Source organism: Elephantulus edwardii, unplaced genomic scaffold (assembly GCF_000299155.1).
Source record: "Elephantulus edwardii isolate Elephantulus edwardi_28Jun2011 unplaced genomic scaffold, EleEdw1.0 scaffold00096, whole genome shotgun sequence".
NCBI lineage: Eukaryota > Metazoa > Chordata > Mammalia > Macroscelidea > Macroscelididae > Elephantulus > Elephantulus edwardii.
This window is the reverse complement of record NW_006399846.1, coordinates 2,310,437-2,323,986: the sequence shown is the minus strand read 5'-3', so window position 1 is coordinate 2,323,986 and position 13,550 is coordinate 2,310,437. Positions and strand designations below refer to the sequence as shown.

Genomic DNA, 13,550 nt, shown 5'->3' with positions numbered 1-13,550 from the left:
AAGAATGTTTGACCAAAAACAATTAAAACCAGGCCCAAGGGCCTTAATAATAATAATGTAGTAAAAATACTTTGGCATTTGATAACATCACTAATGAATGAAAGACCCAGGATTTGAACCAAGATCCATATTGTTCCATAATCACTATGCAGTATCAATTCATTCTAGAGAGGGGACACCAGGCTGCTCCATGGAGGCAAGGATTCTGAGGCTTCTTCTAACATACTTTGGGCATGTTGCAAGGAGGGACTGGTCCTTGGAGAGGGACATCATGCTTGGGAGGGTGGAGGGACAGAGAAAGAGAAAGACCCTAGAGATGGATTGATTTAGTGACTGGTGTGATGAGGGTAGTCGTGTCAGAGACAGTAAAGTTGGCACAGGATAGAGCAGATTTCAGGGCTATTGTACATAGGTTTGCTGTGAGTCACAAGCAAACCAAAGGCACATAACAACACAACATCTCCCAGTGATCCCCTAAATAATTTACTCCCACTGACAAAACTCAAGGGGCTAATTATTGATGAACAATTCATCCTGCTGACTCCAAGGGGAGCAAACCCGCAGGAAAAGTTAGAAGCCAGGGCTCCTACCTGGTGCTGGACTCCATCTTCACTGATGCACTGGGTGCAGGCGTCCCTGGGGACACAGCGACCTTCCAGAAGGACTTGGTTGGGGGGGCAGAAGCAGCCTTCCGAGGGATGGTCCCCACAGGAACTTGTGTTTCCCTCACAGTGCTGGGGGCAGCCATGCTCACAATGGTTGTATACCAGGGAGGGTGGACATGACATGGCTGCGAACAAAGGAGGAGGCCATATCAACAACACACACCAGTCAGAGAAGGATGGAGGCAGAGCTAATGGGGCAGGTGACCAGCAGACACGCTCGCTGAGGCAGAGACATCAGTTTCTATTCTCCATCTTCTACAGAAATGAAATATTTAGCTGGACATATGAACACCTAGGAAAAGGGCTGTATTTCCCAAATTCCCCTGAAAGGAAGTGTGGCTATATAACTAAGTTCTGGTCAGTGAGTTGGAAGTGGAAATACAATATACTATGACAGTGTCAAGGAAGTTTGGTGGTGTTTTTTAAAAAATAATGTGTGTGCTCTGTATCCCCTTTTCCTTCTACCCCCAACCTGCTGCTTGGAACTTGGATGTACTAGCAAGAATTCCATCTTTAATCATGACGAGAATGCCCACCCACGTAAGGGCAGAACAGAAAGCTGCATTCAGTTACAAAGTCAGAAAAAGCTGGAGCCAACTCCCTCTGGTTACTTACTTGCAGTCAAATCTAATCCCATCTGATTTTGTGAATCTGCACAATTTTAGGAATTTGCATGAGCCTTTCTTTTTAATAAAACAATTTTTTCCCTCTCTTTTGAAAGGATACTTCTTAAATCCTCTTAAAATTAAGTAAGGAATCTGCATTTATGAAGCGTTGCTTTGGGAAAGAAGCTATGAAATTATTAACTTCTGCTATGGCTCTACTCAACTGCTTTTTCTCATTCTCACAATGCCATGGCAGATGAAAGAAAAGGTTTAAATTATTTAAAATGATGTTGTTCTTGCTGAGTTCTATCAAGTCATCAAGTCAGAATCAACTCAGAGCTGACCCTCAGTTGTCTTCAGAGAAGTAAATCGCACAGGAGGAGCTGGCCCATCTTTCTCCTGAGGAGCAGCTGGTGGCTTTGAACATCATACTTTTGGGTTCTCATGGGGGTAGAAATGAAACTGATCAGATAGGCTCTGTAGATCCTTTCAAACTCTGGACAGGAGGGAGTGCTCTGACTGGCTTAAAAAAAGGTGAACAATAGAAACTGACCTTTCTTACCAAAAGAATAGGAAAAATAAAAACTCCCCCATGTAGCCCACACAATAAAAAATATATATAAAATCAAATAATCACCATATGACAGAGCCAAGACCCTGATGCCTGTGAAGAGTTTAGGGAAGAAAACACATCATAATATTTTTTTTCTTTTAACCAACCACAGTAAGTACCAATTTTTCTCGTAAGTATGTACTCCAACAATTGCAAAGAGCATGCTGAAAGCTCATTAATCATAATAAATTAGCACATGTTAAATGTGTATGAAAGGGCCAGGAAATTGAACTCCTTTGAATTTGGGCCTGTATGTTGCATTTATAGCCAACTGTCCATTGATTAGCTTCTATTATACTTTTTAAAATTAATATCCCATGGACTGTCAAAATAACAAACAAATATATCTTGGAGAGGCTGTAGCCAGAGTGCTCCTTGGAGGCAAAGATAACAAAGCTTCATCTTGCTTATTTCGGGCATGTTGCTAGGAGAGGCTAGTCTCTGGAGAGCGGCATCCTGCTTAGAAAGGTGGAGGGTCGGTAAAAGAGTGGAAGACCCTTAGTCAGATGGATTGACATTGTGACAGCAGCAATGCACTCAGGTGTGGCAAAGATGTTGAGGACTGCACAGGATAGGACAGGATGCAGATATGTTGTTGGTAGGATTACTATTATTCATAGTCACCTTGACAGCACCTAACAACAACAACAATCATCCTTATTCATTCCTCAACTTTTGGATTCATAAGAAGCAACTGAAAAGATCATAGCTTGCATCAGGTGAATCTTAAGTCTTTTAACTGAAATCATTACTCTTTAGCACTTTGGAGACATTCTTGACAGTAGATTGTCCAAAGGCAACAGATTTTTTGATCTCTTGATTGTTGTTACCAAGTGTGTTGATTGTGGATCCAAGTCAAATGAAAAGTTTGACAACTTCAATTTTTTTCTCCATCTGTCATGATGTTACCCTTTGGTCCTCTGATGAGGATTTTTTTTTCTTACTTTTGAGATTAAATTAATCTGTTGTGTTGGACAAGAGCATTGAATATCTTATGGACAGCCAAAAGAACAAACAGTTATGTCTTGGAGAGGGTGCAGCCAGAGTGCTCTTTGGAGGCAAGAATAATGAAGTTTCACCTCACATACTTTGGGCATGTTGTTTGGAAGGGCTAGTTCTTGGAGAGGGACATGATGCTGGGAAGAGTTGGTGAAGGAGAGGAAGACCTTCGATGAGATGGATCGATTCTGTGACTGGAGTGGTGGGAATGAGTGTGTTTGGGATAGCTAGGTTGGCACAGGATAGAAGGGCATTTAGAGCTCCTGTACATTGGGTCGCTATGATTCGCAAGTGACTCGATGGCACATAACAACAACAACAACAATAGAACGATCATTGCTTTTTTACCTTAAAAAAAAAAAAGGTAGGAAAAAAGGTAATCCAACAGAATGTCAAATTTATTCAATAATCTTATTATTATCACATGCAAATAAAATAATCATTAAAAAATTGCTGGAACAGTACATCCACAGGGAACTGCTATGTTGAGTCAGAAGAGACTATAAGGCTCAAGGTATATCCTTATTGATATCAGGGAGATCTTGATTAAAAGCAGATAATACCAGAAAGATGTCTTATTTTGTTTTATTGACTGTGCAACCACATTTGACTGTGTGGACCTTTATAAAGTATGGATGACACTGAGAAGAATGTAGATCCCAAAACACCTCATTGTGCTCATACGAAATCCATACTTCGGTCAAGAAGCAGTTGTCTGAACAGAACAAGGGACGCTGTTAAAATCAGAAAACACATGAGTCACCTTTCTCTTTACCTATTCAGTCTGTATGTTGAGCCAATTGTTTGAGAAGGTGGACTGTTGGAAGAAGAATGTGGCATTAGGGTTGGAGGCAGAGTCATTTATAACCTGCATTACATCGATGACACAGCCTTGTCGGCAGAAAGTGAACAACCCTTGCTACAGAAAATCGTAGACTAGTCTTCAATATGGACTGTTATTAGGTGCCATCGAGTCAAGTATGACTCATAGTGACCCTAAGAACAATAGATCTGAACCTTGTTCTGTCCTGTCCCACCCTCACACTTCCTGACACACAAGAGCCCATTGTAGCAGTCACCATGTCAGTTACCCTGATCGAGGGTCTTTCTCTCCTTCACCGACTCTTCCCAGCATCATGTCCCTCTCCAAGAACTAGCCCTTCCTAGCAACATGCCCAAAGTATGTGAGGCATACTTTGAATTTCCAGCAGTTCCCTGTGGATGTACTGTTCCAGCAATTTTTAATGATTATTTTATTTGCATGTGATAATAATAAGATTATTGAATAAATTTGACATTCTGTTGGATTACCTTTTTTTCCTACCTTTTTTTTTTAAGGTAAGAAAGCAATGATCGTTCTATTGTTGTTGTTGTTGTTATGTGCCATCGAGTCGCTTGCGAATCATAGTGACCCAATGTACAGGAGCTCTAAACGCCCTTCTATCCTGTGCCAACCTACCTATCCCAAACGCACTCATTCCCACCACTCCAGTCACAGAATCGATCCATCTCATCGAAGGTCTTCCTCTCCTTCGCCGCCCCTCTACTCTGCCAAACATGATGTCCCTCTCCAAGGACCAGTCCCTCCTTGCAACATGCCCAAAGTATGTCAGGCGAAGCTTCAGAATCCTTGACTCCAAGGAGCAATCCGGCTTCACCTTCTCCAGGACAAACCTGTTTGTACTCCTAACAGTCCATGGTATATTCAACACTCTTCTCCAGCACCACAGCTGAAAGGCATCAATTCTCTTTCTATCATCACTATTCATTGTCCAACTCTCTGATGCATAGCACGTAATTGCGAAGACTATAGCCTGGATTAGGCGCACCTTAGTCTCCAGCCTGATGTTGTTGCTCTTTAGCACTCTTGAGAGGTCCCTCATAGCTGACTTTCCCAATGCAATTTGTCTTTTGATTTCCTGGCTGCTGTTACCAAGATTGTTGATTGTGGAGCCAAGCAAACTAAAACTGTTAACTATCTCAATCTCTTCACCATCCATACTGATGCTGCCAATTGGCCCAGTGGTGAGAATCTTTGTTTTCTTGATGTTGAGCTTCAATCCATATAGGAGGCTGCAGTCCTTGACCTTCTGCAGCAAGTGCTTTAGGTCCTCCTCAGTTTCAGCAAGCAGGGTTGTGTCATCTGCATAACGCAGGTTGTTGATGATTCTTCCACCAGTCCTGACACCACATTCCTTCTTGTACAGCCCAGCATCTCGGATGATCTGTTCTGCATACAGATTGAAAAGGTATGGAGACAGAATACACCCCTGATGAATACCCTTCTTGATTTTGAACCATGTAGTGCTATTAGAAAACTGTACAACCCAAAGGGACAGACCTCCTCGCTGGAAAGGAGGAATGGAGAGGGATGGATCACATTTTTTTTAAATGGGAAAATTTGCATTTTTCCCAGACAGCTGACCAGGTAGCTGTCTTCCAGATTTCTTGACATAGACCAGTGAGCACATCCAGTATTTCATCTGCTTGTTGAAACACATTAATTAACATTCCATCAATTCCTAGGGCTTTATATTTTGGCAATTCCAGTCCAGTGCAGTTTAGACTTCTTTCTTTAGTAATATTGTTTCTTGATCATATTGTTGTTGTTATGGGTTGTTGAGTTACCCATGACTCATAATGACACTATTTACAAGAGCCCTAAACTCTCCTCTACTCTGTGCCATTCTTCTCCAATACACCTACCTCCATTACCCCAGTCACTAAATCAATCCATCTCATCGAGGGTCTTCCTGTCCTGTGCTGTCCCTCCACACTCCCAAGCATGGTATCCCTCTCCAAGGACAGATCCTGCCTTACAACATGTCCAAAGTATGTCAGATGAAGCTTCAGAATCCTTGTCTCCAAGGAGCAGCCTCTCCAGATTAACTTGTTTGTTCTCCTAGTAGTCTGTGGTATATTCAATACTCTTCTCCAGCACCACAGCTCAAAGGCATCAATTCTCGTTCTATCATCCCTATTCATTGTCCAACTCTATTTGCATAGCAAGTAATTGCAAAGATCATGGCCTGGATCAGGCGCTTAGGCTCCAGACTGACATTGCTGTTCTTCAGTACTTTGGAGAGGTCTCTGATGCAGATTTTCCCAATGCAATTCATCTTTTAATTTCCTGGCTACTGGTACCAAGAGTGTTGATTGTAGAGCCAAGAAAACTGAAGCTGTTAACATTCTCAATCTCTTCACCATCAATCAAGATGCTGCCAATTGGCTCAGTGGTTAGAATCTTTGTTTTCTTGATGTTGAGCTTCAATCCACATTGAAAGCTACAGTCCTTGACCTTCTTCAGCAAGGTCTGCATAATGTAGGTTGTTGATGAGTTTACCTCCAATCCTGATGCCACATTTCTCGTCATAGAGCCCAGCCTCCTGGATAATCTGTTCCACATATAGATTGACAAGATAGGACACAACCTTGATGCACACCCTTCCCAATTTTGAACCATGCAGTGTTTCCTTGCTCTGTTCTGACGACTGCCTCCTGATCCAAATATAAGTTTTGTAGAAGGACAAGCAAGTGTTCTGAGATTCCCATTCTTAGAGTCAGCCACAGCTTGTTGTGACCCACACAGTCAAATGCCTTTGCATAGTCAATGAAACACAGATAGACACTTCTCTGGTACTCTCTGCTTTGAGCCAAGATCCATCTGACATTAGCTATAATATCCCTAATTCCATGTCCTCTTCTAAACCCAGGCTGCACTTCAGGCAGTTCTCTGTTGATGTGCTGTTCCAGTCATTTTTGGATAATCTTCATCAGAATCTTGCTTGCATGTGATATCAATGATACTGTTCGATAATTTCTGCACTCTGTTGGTTCACCTTTCTTTGGAATGGGAACAAAAGTAGATCTCTTCTAGTCAGTTGGCCAAGTGGTTGTCCTCCAGATTTCTTGACACGACTTGGTGAGCACATCCAGGGCAGCGTCCATTTGTGTAAATATGTCAATGTGCATGTCATCAATTCCTGGAACCTTGTTTTTTGCCAGTTCTTTCAGAGCAGCTTAAACTTCTTCCTGCATCACCATAGGCTCTTGCTCATATGTTGTTTCATGAAATTCTTCTGTGTCTGCCAATTCCTTTTGGTACAATGACTCTGTATATTCTTTCCATCTTCTTTTAATGTTTCCTGAATCATTTCATGTTCTGCCCAAAAGTATCCGTAAGTATTAAAACTCAAGGCTGTAATTTGTTCTTCAGTTCCTTCAGCTTAAGAAATGCTGAGAAAGTTCAGCCCTTTTGATTTTCTGACTTCTTGCACATTTCATTCTAATACTTTACTTTGTCTTCCTGTGCTACTCTTTGAAATATTCTGTTCAGTTCCTTAATTTCTTGACTTCTTTCCTTTGCTTTGGCTTCTCGGAACTCTAGTGCAATATTCAGAGTCTCATCTGACATCCATTGTAAAATGGTTCTGTGTCAAACAATTCTTTTTGGCACAGTGGTACAATTCTTTTTCTTCCATTTTCTTCTGATGTTTCTTCCTGCATCCAAAATGTTGCATGTAGAATCCTTTTGTACTGCAACTCAAGGCTTGAATTTTCTCCTCAGTTCTTTCATCTTGATAAATGCCAGTGTATTCTTCCTTTTTGGTTTTCTAACTCCAGCTCTTTGCACATTTCATTGTAATACTCTGCTTTATCTTCTTGAGCTGCCTTTTGAAATCTTTTCTCTCTCTTCGGTATTTCTACCTTTCTTTTGGCCTCTCTACAATCTACTGCCATTTTCAGAGTCTCTTCTGACATCCATTTGATCTTTTTTCCTCCTCTTTGTAACAACTTTGTGTTTTCTTCCCAGATATATCCTTGATGCCATCCCACAACTCAACTGGTCTTCAGTCTTTAGTGTTTAATGTTATTTTTGAGATGGCTTCTAAATGCTTGTGGGATAGACTCAAGCTTGTATTTTGGTTCTCCTTGACTAGTTCTCATTTTCTTCTGGTTCAATTTGAACTTGCACATGAACAATTGATGGTCCGTTCATAATCAGCGCTTCACTTTGTTTTAACTGCTCTTTTTGAGCTTCTCCAAGGTCTCTTCACACATAATTAGTCAATCTGATGCCTGTGTAGCCCACCAGGTAGAGTTCATGGGTAAAATCACCATCTATGTTTTTAAAAGGTATTTGAAATTAACAAATTATACATTGTACAAAATTCTATCATTCTCTCTTCAGCCTCATTTCTGTTACCAAGTCTATATTTTCCAGTCTTTTATTTATTTTTAACGTTTGTATTTTATTCATGAACTATTATTAATTCATCTTGACTGCATGTTTGATCAATTTCAAACTGAAAAAGTCGATAGAAGTCTTCAATTTCATCACTTTTTACTTTAATAATTGGTGCATATATTTGAATAATAGTTGCATTACATTAACCGGTCTAGTTTGTATGGGTGTGGATAGTACCTATCACTTATAGTAATGTACTTTGGGAGAGATCATGAAATGTTCTTTTTGTTAATGAATACCACACCATTACTCTTCAATTTGTCATTTCTAGTATAACAGACAATATGGTTGTCTGACTAAAAGTTGTCAACAGCAGCACATCTCAGCTCATTAATGACTAAGATATCAATCTTTGCATGTTCCATTTCATTTTTGACAACTTCTAATTTTCCTATATTCACACTGTACATTCCATGTTCCAATATTAATGGATGTTTACAGTTGTTTCTTCTCATTTTATTAGTCTCTTCCAATCTGAGGGCTCTACTTCTGCTACTGTATCTGTCAATGTTAGGCTTTATTAAAGCTTGATGGAATTTTAAATTAGTGATTGAGTATACGATACTTGGTAAGTTATTTATAAGTTTCTAATTAAAGTTAAATTTATCTAGAGAACTACTTACTATTAGAAAGAAATATCCTTTGGTTTACATAGAAATTTTGTGTTTGAATTATTTACATATCCATCATCTTATATGATTATAACTGGAATCTTAGGTAATAGGTGATCTTTTTATCTTCATGACTCAAATAAAGAATCTGAATTCTGGAGAGGTTACTTGAGCCCACAGCAAGTTGGTCTTGAGTATTTGGAAGGGTACATGCAGAGCCTTACCACAGAAATCAGTTGCTCTCCAGTCAACACAGATTCCATTGATCCGACAGAGGTGGGCATAAGAGGCAATCGCATCACACACTTGCTCCTGGTGGCAACTGTTCTGCTGGCAAATAGAGTAAAATGCGGCTGGAACAAAAACCTTGTGGCATTCAGCAAATAGGTCTGAGAGGAGGACATGGCACTGGGTGCTGCTGGAAGTAGGACACTGCTCTTCAGGAAGCGACTGGCATATTTTCCCTGGCTGCTCCACCGTCCAGTCCTGGATGAGTGCTCTGTGGTCTGTAGTAACTGTACCATCTCTCAACATGAAGTCATTGGCCCCATTCTCATCACAGATTCCTAAAGAAGCAAGGAAGGGCACAGACAAAAACATTGGTTGCCATATCATTGATGCCAATGACCAGACCACTCTCTCTACCCATCAGGATCTGAACCATCGTATTCAGTAGGGGTCCCATAAATGTAAGCACCCAGGAATCCAGGGAGTACAGTAAACCAGGGAGCAGTGGAGAAATGTACTTACCACAGAGTCCATACATCTTTGAAGCAAAGGTCTTAGGGCTAAGCTGCAACTGGAACTCATTGTTTTGTGGAGTAAATGTGAAGATGTGGCCAATGTGGTTGAATCTGATCTCATGCATGATGGCACCATAAACATTGATTTTCATGTTTCCCCCCACGTAAGGGACAGACACCACTCTTCCATTAACAGTCACCTGCCCAAAGAAGAAAATCAATTCATCAGTAATTATAACAAGAAATCCTTGAGCACCAGAACCTGTTACTTAAGTTACTGACAGTCTGTACCTGGCTATCACACTCAATTCCAGTGTCATTCTTAAATTTAGATATTTTCCAGTAGCTATTCTATTGAAAAGGAGCTTTATAGAACTTTACAGAAGATTAGACAATTATAATAGTGCACAGAAGGCCATGTATGTTAAAGTATTTAGTTTGTGTAGCACAAATAGAATGTATGGGAATGAGCATATGAAACATAATGTGAGTGAAAGAATATATGAAACACAATGTATACAAATTTTGTATGCAAACCAATATATAGTAAATACTTTGTATACAAACCAACATCAAATAAAAAAGATATTTATTTGTAAAAAAAGAGTAAAAAAATAATCTCCTTAAAGAAAGGTTTAAAAGTTGTCATTATGCCAAGTCATAATTATCTCCAAGAATATCTAGCTTGTCTATTTTAAGTCTTTTTGTTTTTTCTCTGTCACTAGTTCTTTCTTTGGAGGCCCTACCCATATCATATTGTTGTTGTTGTTGTTGTTATGTGCCATCAAGGTGCTTGCAACTCATAGAGACCCTATCTACAACAGCCCTAAACTCTGCTCTCTCCTGTGTCAATCACACCGTCTCCGATACACCATCCCAATTACCCCAGTCACTGAATCAATCCACCTCATAGAGGGCCTTCCCCTCCTGTGCTGTCCCTCCACCCTACCAAGCATGATGTCCCTTTCCAAGGACCTGTCCCTCCTTACAACATGTCCAAAGTATGTTAGACCAGAATCCTTGCCTCCAGGGAGGCGCCCGGTTTAACCCTCTCCAGGATGAATCTGTTTTCATGGCAGTCCATGGTACCCTCAATACTCTTCTCCAGCACCACAGCTCAAAGGCATCAATTCTCCTTCTATCCTCCTTAGTCATTGTCCAACTCTCTGATGAATACATATTAAAACATAATTGCATTCTACAACAAATGTAATGTTGATGTAAATATTGTAGAATGGTTCTTATAAATTTTATTTTAAATATTGAGCTAATAGTTACTATTATAATATTCAAGTAGCTGTAATTTTTTTCAGTATTCGTTGTACATATTCTTAAAAGTGGGGGGAAATGTCCAACCTACAAATTGTTTGCAAATGTAATGACATATTATGACTTCTAAATTAAATAAGAATGGAAGTTGGCATAAAGTCATCTTTACAAAGATTAAATTTACTGTTTTCTTTTCAAATTTTGGAGACATAATTTTTCTCCCAAGCCTAAATTATTTCAAAGGTAACTGAAAATCCCTTAAGACTTAGGTAGTGGGCTAAAAAAGTCTAGTGAATAAACAGCTCTGATAGCCAATCTCAATTCTCTTCCACACGAGACACACACACACTAAACTAATAATTTAATGTTACCTAAAATAAATCTTCTCTTTCTAGCCTTAGCTCAAATCAATATTAAATCACACCAAAAAAGGGGGGGGGGTTTACAAGCCCCTCCTACGAAAGTGGTACTTGGTCAGTTAATATGAGCACGAGATAAAACCAATTCACACCAGGTCCACGTGGCTTTCCAGAGGTTCTGCTTGCCACAGGATCTCCAGAGAGCAGCTCTCACCTCCATGTCACTGTGGAGTTCCACAGACAGGCCACCATGCTTCACTTCAATGGATTTCATGCAGGTCTGCTGAGCCTCAGGGCTACAGGCACCATTATGGAGAATCACCTCCAGGTCTTGCTCCTTGTTTTGAAATAGGACATAGGAACAGCTGCCAGTCAGCTTGAAATTCTGCCCATCAAAGGTCACAATGTGCCGGGTGGAACTTCCCGTACATACACCTGGACAGAGGAGAGCAAAGGATGGTTGCAACGTTATCTAAACTCCCCTACCTGCTACATATAAAGGGGAAGGTGTTGCCAAGTTATACCCAGAGAGCTGAGAGTCAGGCCTGTTGAAATGAGAGTGCCCAATTTCCTCATTTTATAAATTTATGAAAGTAAGATCTTGAAATGTAGAATGGCTCAGGTATTTTACACTTGGTCATTAAGTATTTTCCTGAACAAAGTATATGAAAATGTGACAAATTACAGAGCTAAACTTTAAAAAAAAAAAGGCTTAAATGCACTGAGAGGCTGCTCTACTATGTTGGGATGCTCTGGCCCAGGAAACAAAGTTCAGTCCAGAGATGTTATGACTCATTGAAATCACAAGGAGCTAAGTAAGCCATAAACCTATGATTTTATCGTAAAGAGTTCTCCTAAACACACATCGTTTTAGCTTAAAGATGTATCATTTCCGCTGCCAATGACTAACAGTGCAAGCGGCCACATTGACTTAATCCTGCAAGAGATCACACAAGGGAAATATTTCCAGAGCCAAAACAAATGGTTAAGTCTAAGCATTCTCTCATCTGCCACTCATTCTTTCACATAATCAGAAAATTCTCAATGCTCCTATTAAAACACCATTTGCAAATATTAATCATCTTACCTCTACCTAAGATGCTGCAGTAAAATTCCCCAAATGGAAGGCATCACAGCCATGAAACATTTGCAAGCTAATCTTGGGTCTCAGTAAAGTTGGAGACGAGCTTTCCAGACAAATCACAATTACATCTACAGTGGTGAGTGAATAAAAGCCCAGGAACTGCCAGGTAGATTCAGTGGAACCTTGAGGTTACGCCAACATCCCTCACTCACAGCTGGGCCCAGGCAAGCTCTCCCAGCCTGGCAGCATACCCACTAAAAGTGATGGGTCTAGACATACCATCTGTCAGAGCGGAGCAGCATTCCAGGAACCTATAAACTCAAAATCTCTTAAGCCCTGTGTAGTCAATAATATCAAGTAACTGTCCAGTCTGCTTTGGGCCCCCTGGCACCCATGCTGTAACTGACCCCAAATACTTCATTTGTAACATTGGAACAACACAAGACCATCCTTCCAACACAACTAGAGTAGAGAGAATTCCCAAACTTTAAAACAGACTTAGGTACAATAGGAAAAAATAGCAACAAATCCTAACAACAAACTTCTCATGCTCATATCAATAGCTTTTGTCATGCACAAGAGCAATCTGAGAAAATCTGTTGGAAGACAGAAAAGCAGAGCTGGCAACAAATGTAAAATGACCCTAAAATGACTTTTTTAAAGAGAAGCCCATGCTAGGTGTAAAAATACTTTAAACATAAGTGGTATATGTGAGCAGGGACTCAAAGCACATAGAAGTGACAATCTTTGAAACACACAGCGATCACAGAAGAAAATAGTAAAATGTAATAGCAGGGTATATTTGGCAACTGGTGATAATGGGGGGGGGAAGATGCAAAAGGAGAACAATTAATATTATTAAAGACAGAAAAATGAACAATCGGAGAACATTTAACTGTCTAGCATGCAAAAACAAAGAAACAAAAATCTTAATAACATTGCTATATTGAGAGAAAAGATTACCTTTGAACTAAAAACCTCTAAAAACTTCAAATCTACAAAACAAACGAAAGTAAATTAAGCATAGTTTAAAGTCAGGAAAGATGTGCATCAGGGCAGTTTCCTTTTCCCATACCTAGTCAATTTGCATGCTGAGCAAATCATTCCAGAAGGTGGCTTATATGAAGAAGAATGTGGTATCAAAAGGAAGACTCATCAGCACTGCAATTGCAGAGGTGTGTGGTTCGAATCCACCAGATGCTCTGCTGAAGAAGGAGGGACAGTCTCCTCCTGTACCAGTAAGATCTGATTTGACGGTACACACAAAAATAATAATAATAATAATACCAAAAGAGGAAGACTCATCAACAACCTGTACTATTCAAATGATTCAACCTTGCCTGCAGAAAGGAAA

The 13,550-nt window shown here is 40.0% G+C and overlaps 1 protein-coding gene across 1 annotated transcript in view; it reads right to left on the bottom strand.

Moving 5' to 3' along the window:
• The window catches only part of VWF (von Willebrand factor), a 227,928-nt gene that overhangs the window by 46,945 nt on the left and 167,433 nt on the right, over positions 1-13,550 (bottom strand). Inside the window, exons 34-37 of the mRNA XM_006891361.1 lie at positions 11,327-11,547; positions 9,492-9,684; positions 8,966-9,307; positions 591-790 (exon numbers count right to left, since the gene is read on the bottom strand). Coding sequence (XP_006891423.1) covers positions 591-790; positions 8,966-9,307; positions 9,492-9,684; positions 11,327-11,547 — 956 coding nt within the window. The remainder of the gene's footprint in view (positions 1-590; positions 791-8,965; positions 9,308-9,491; positions 9,685-11,326; positions 11,548-13,550) is intronic.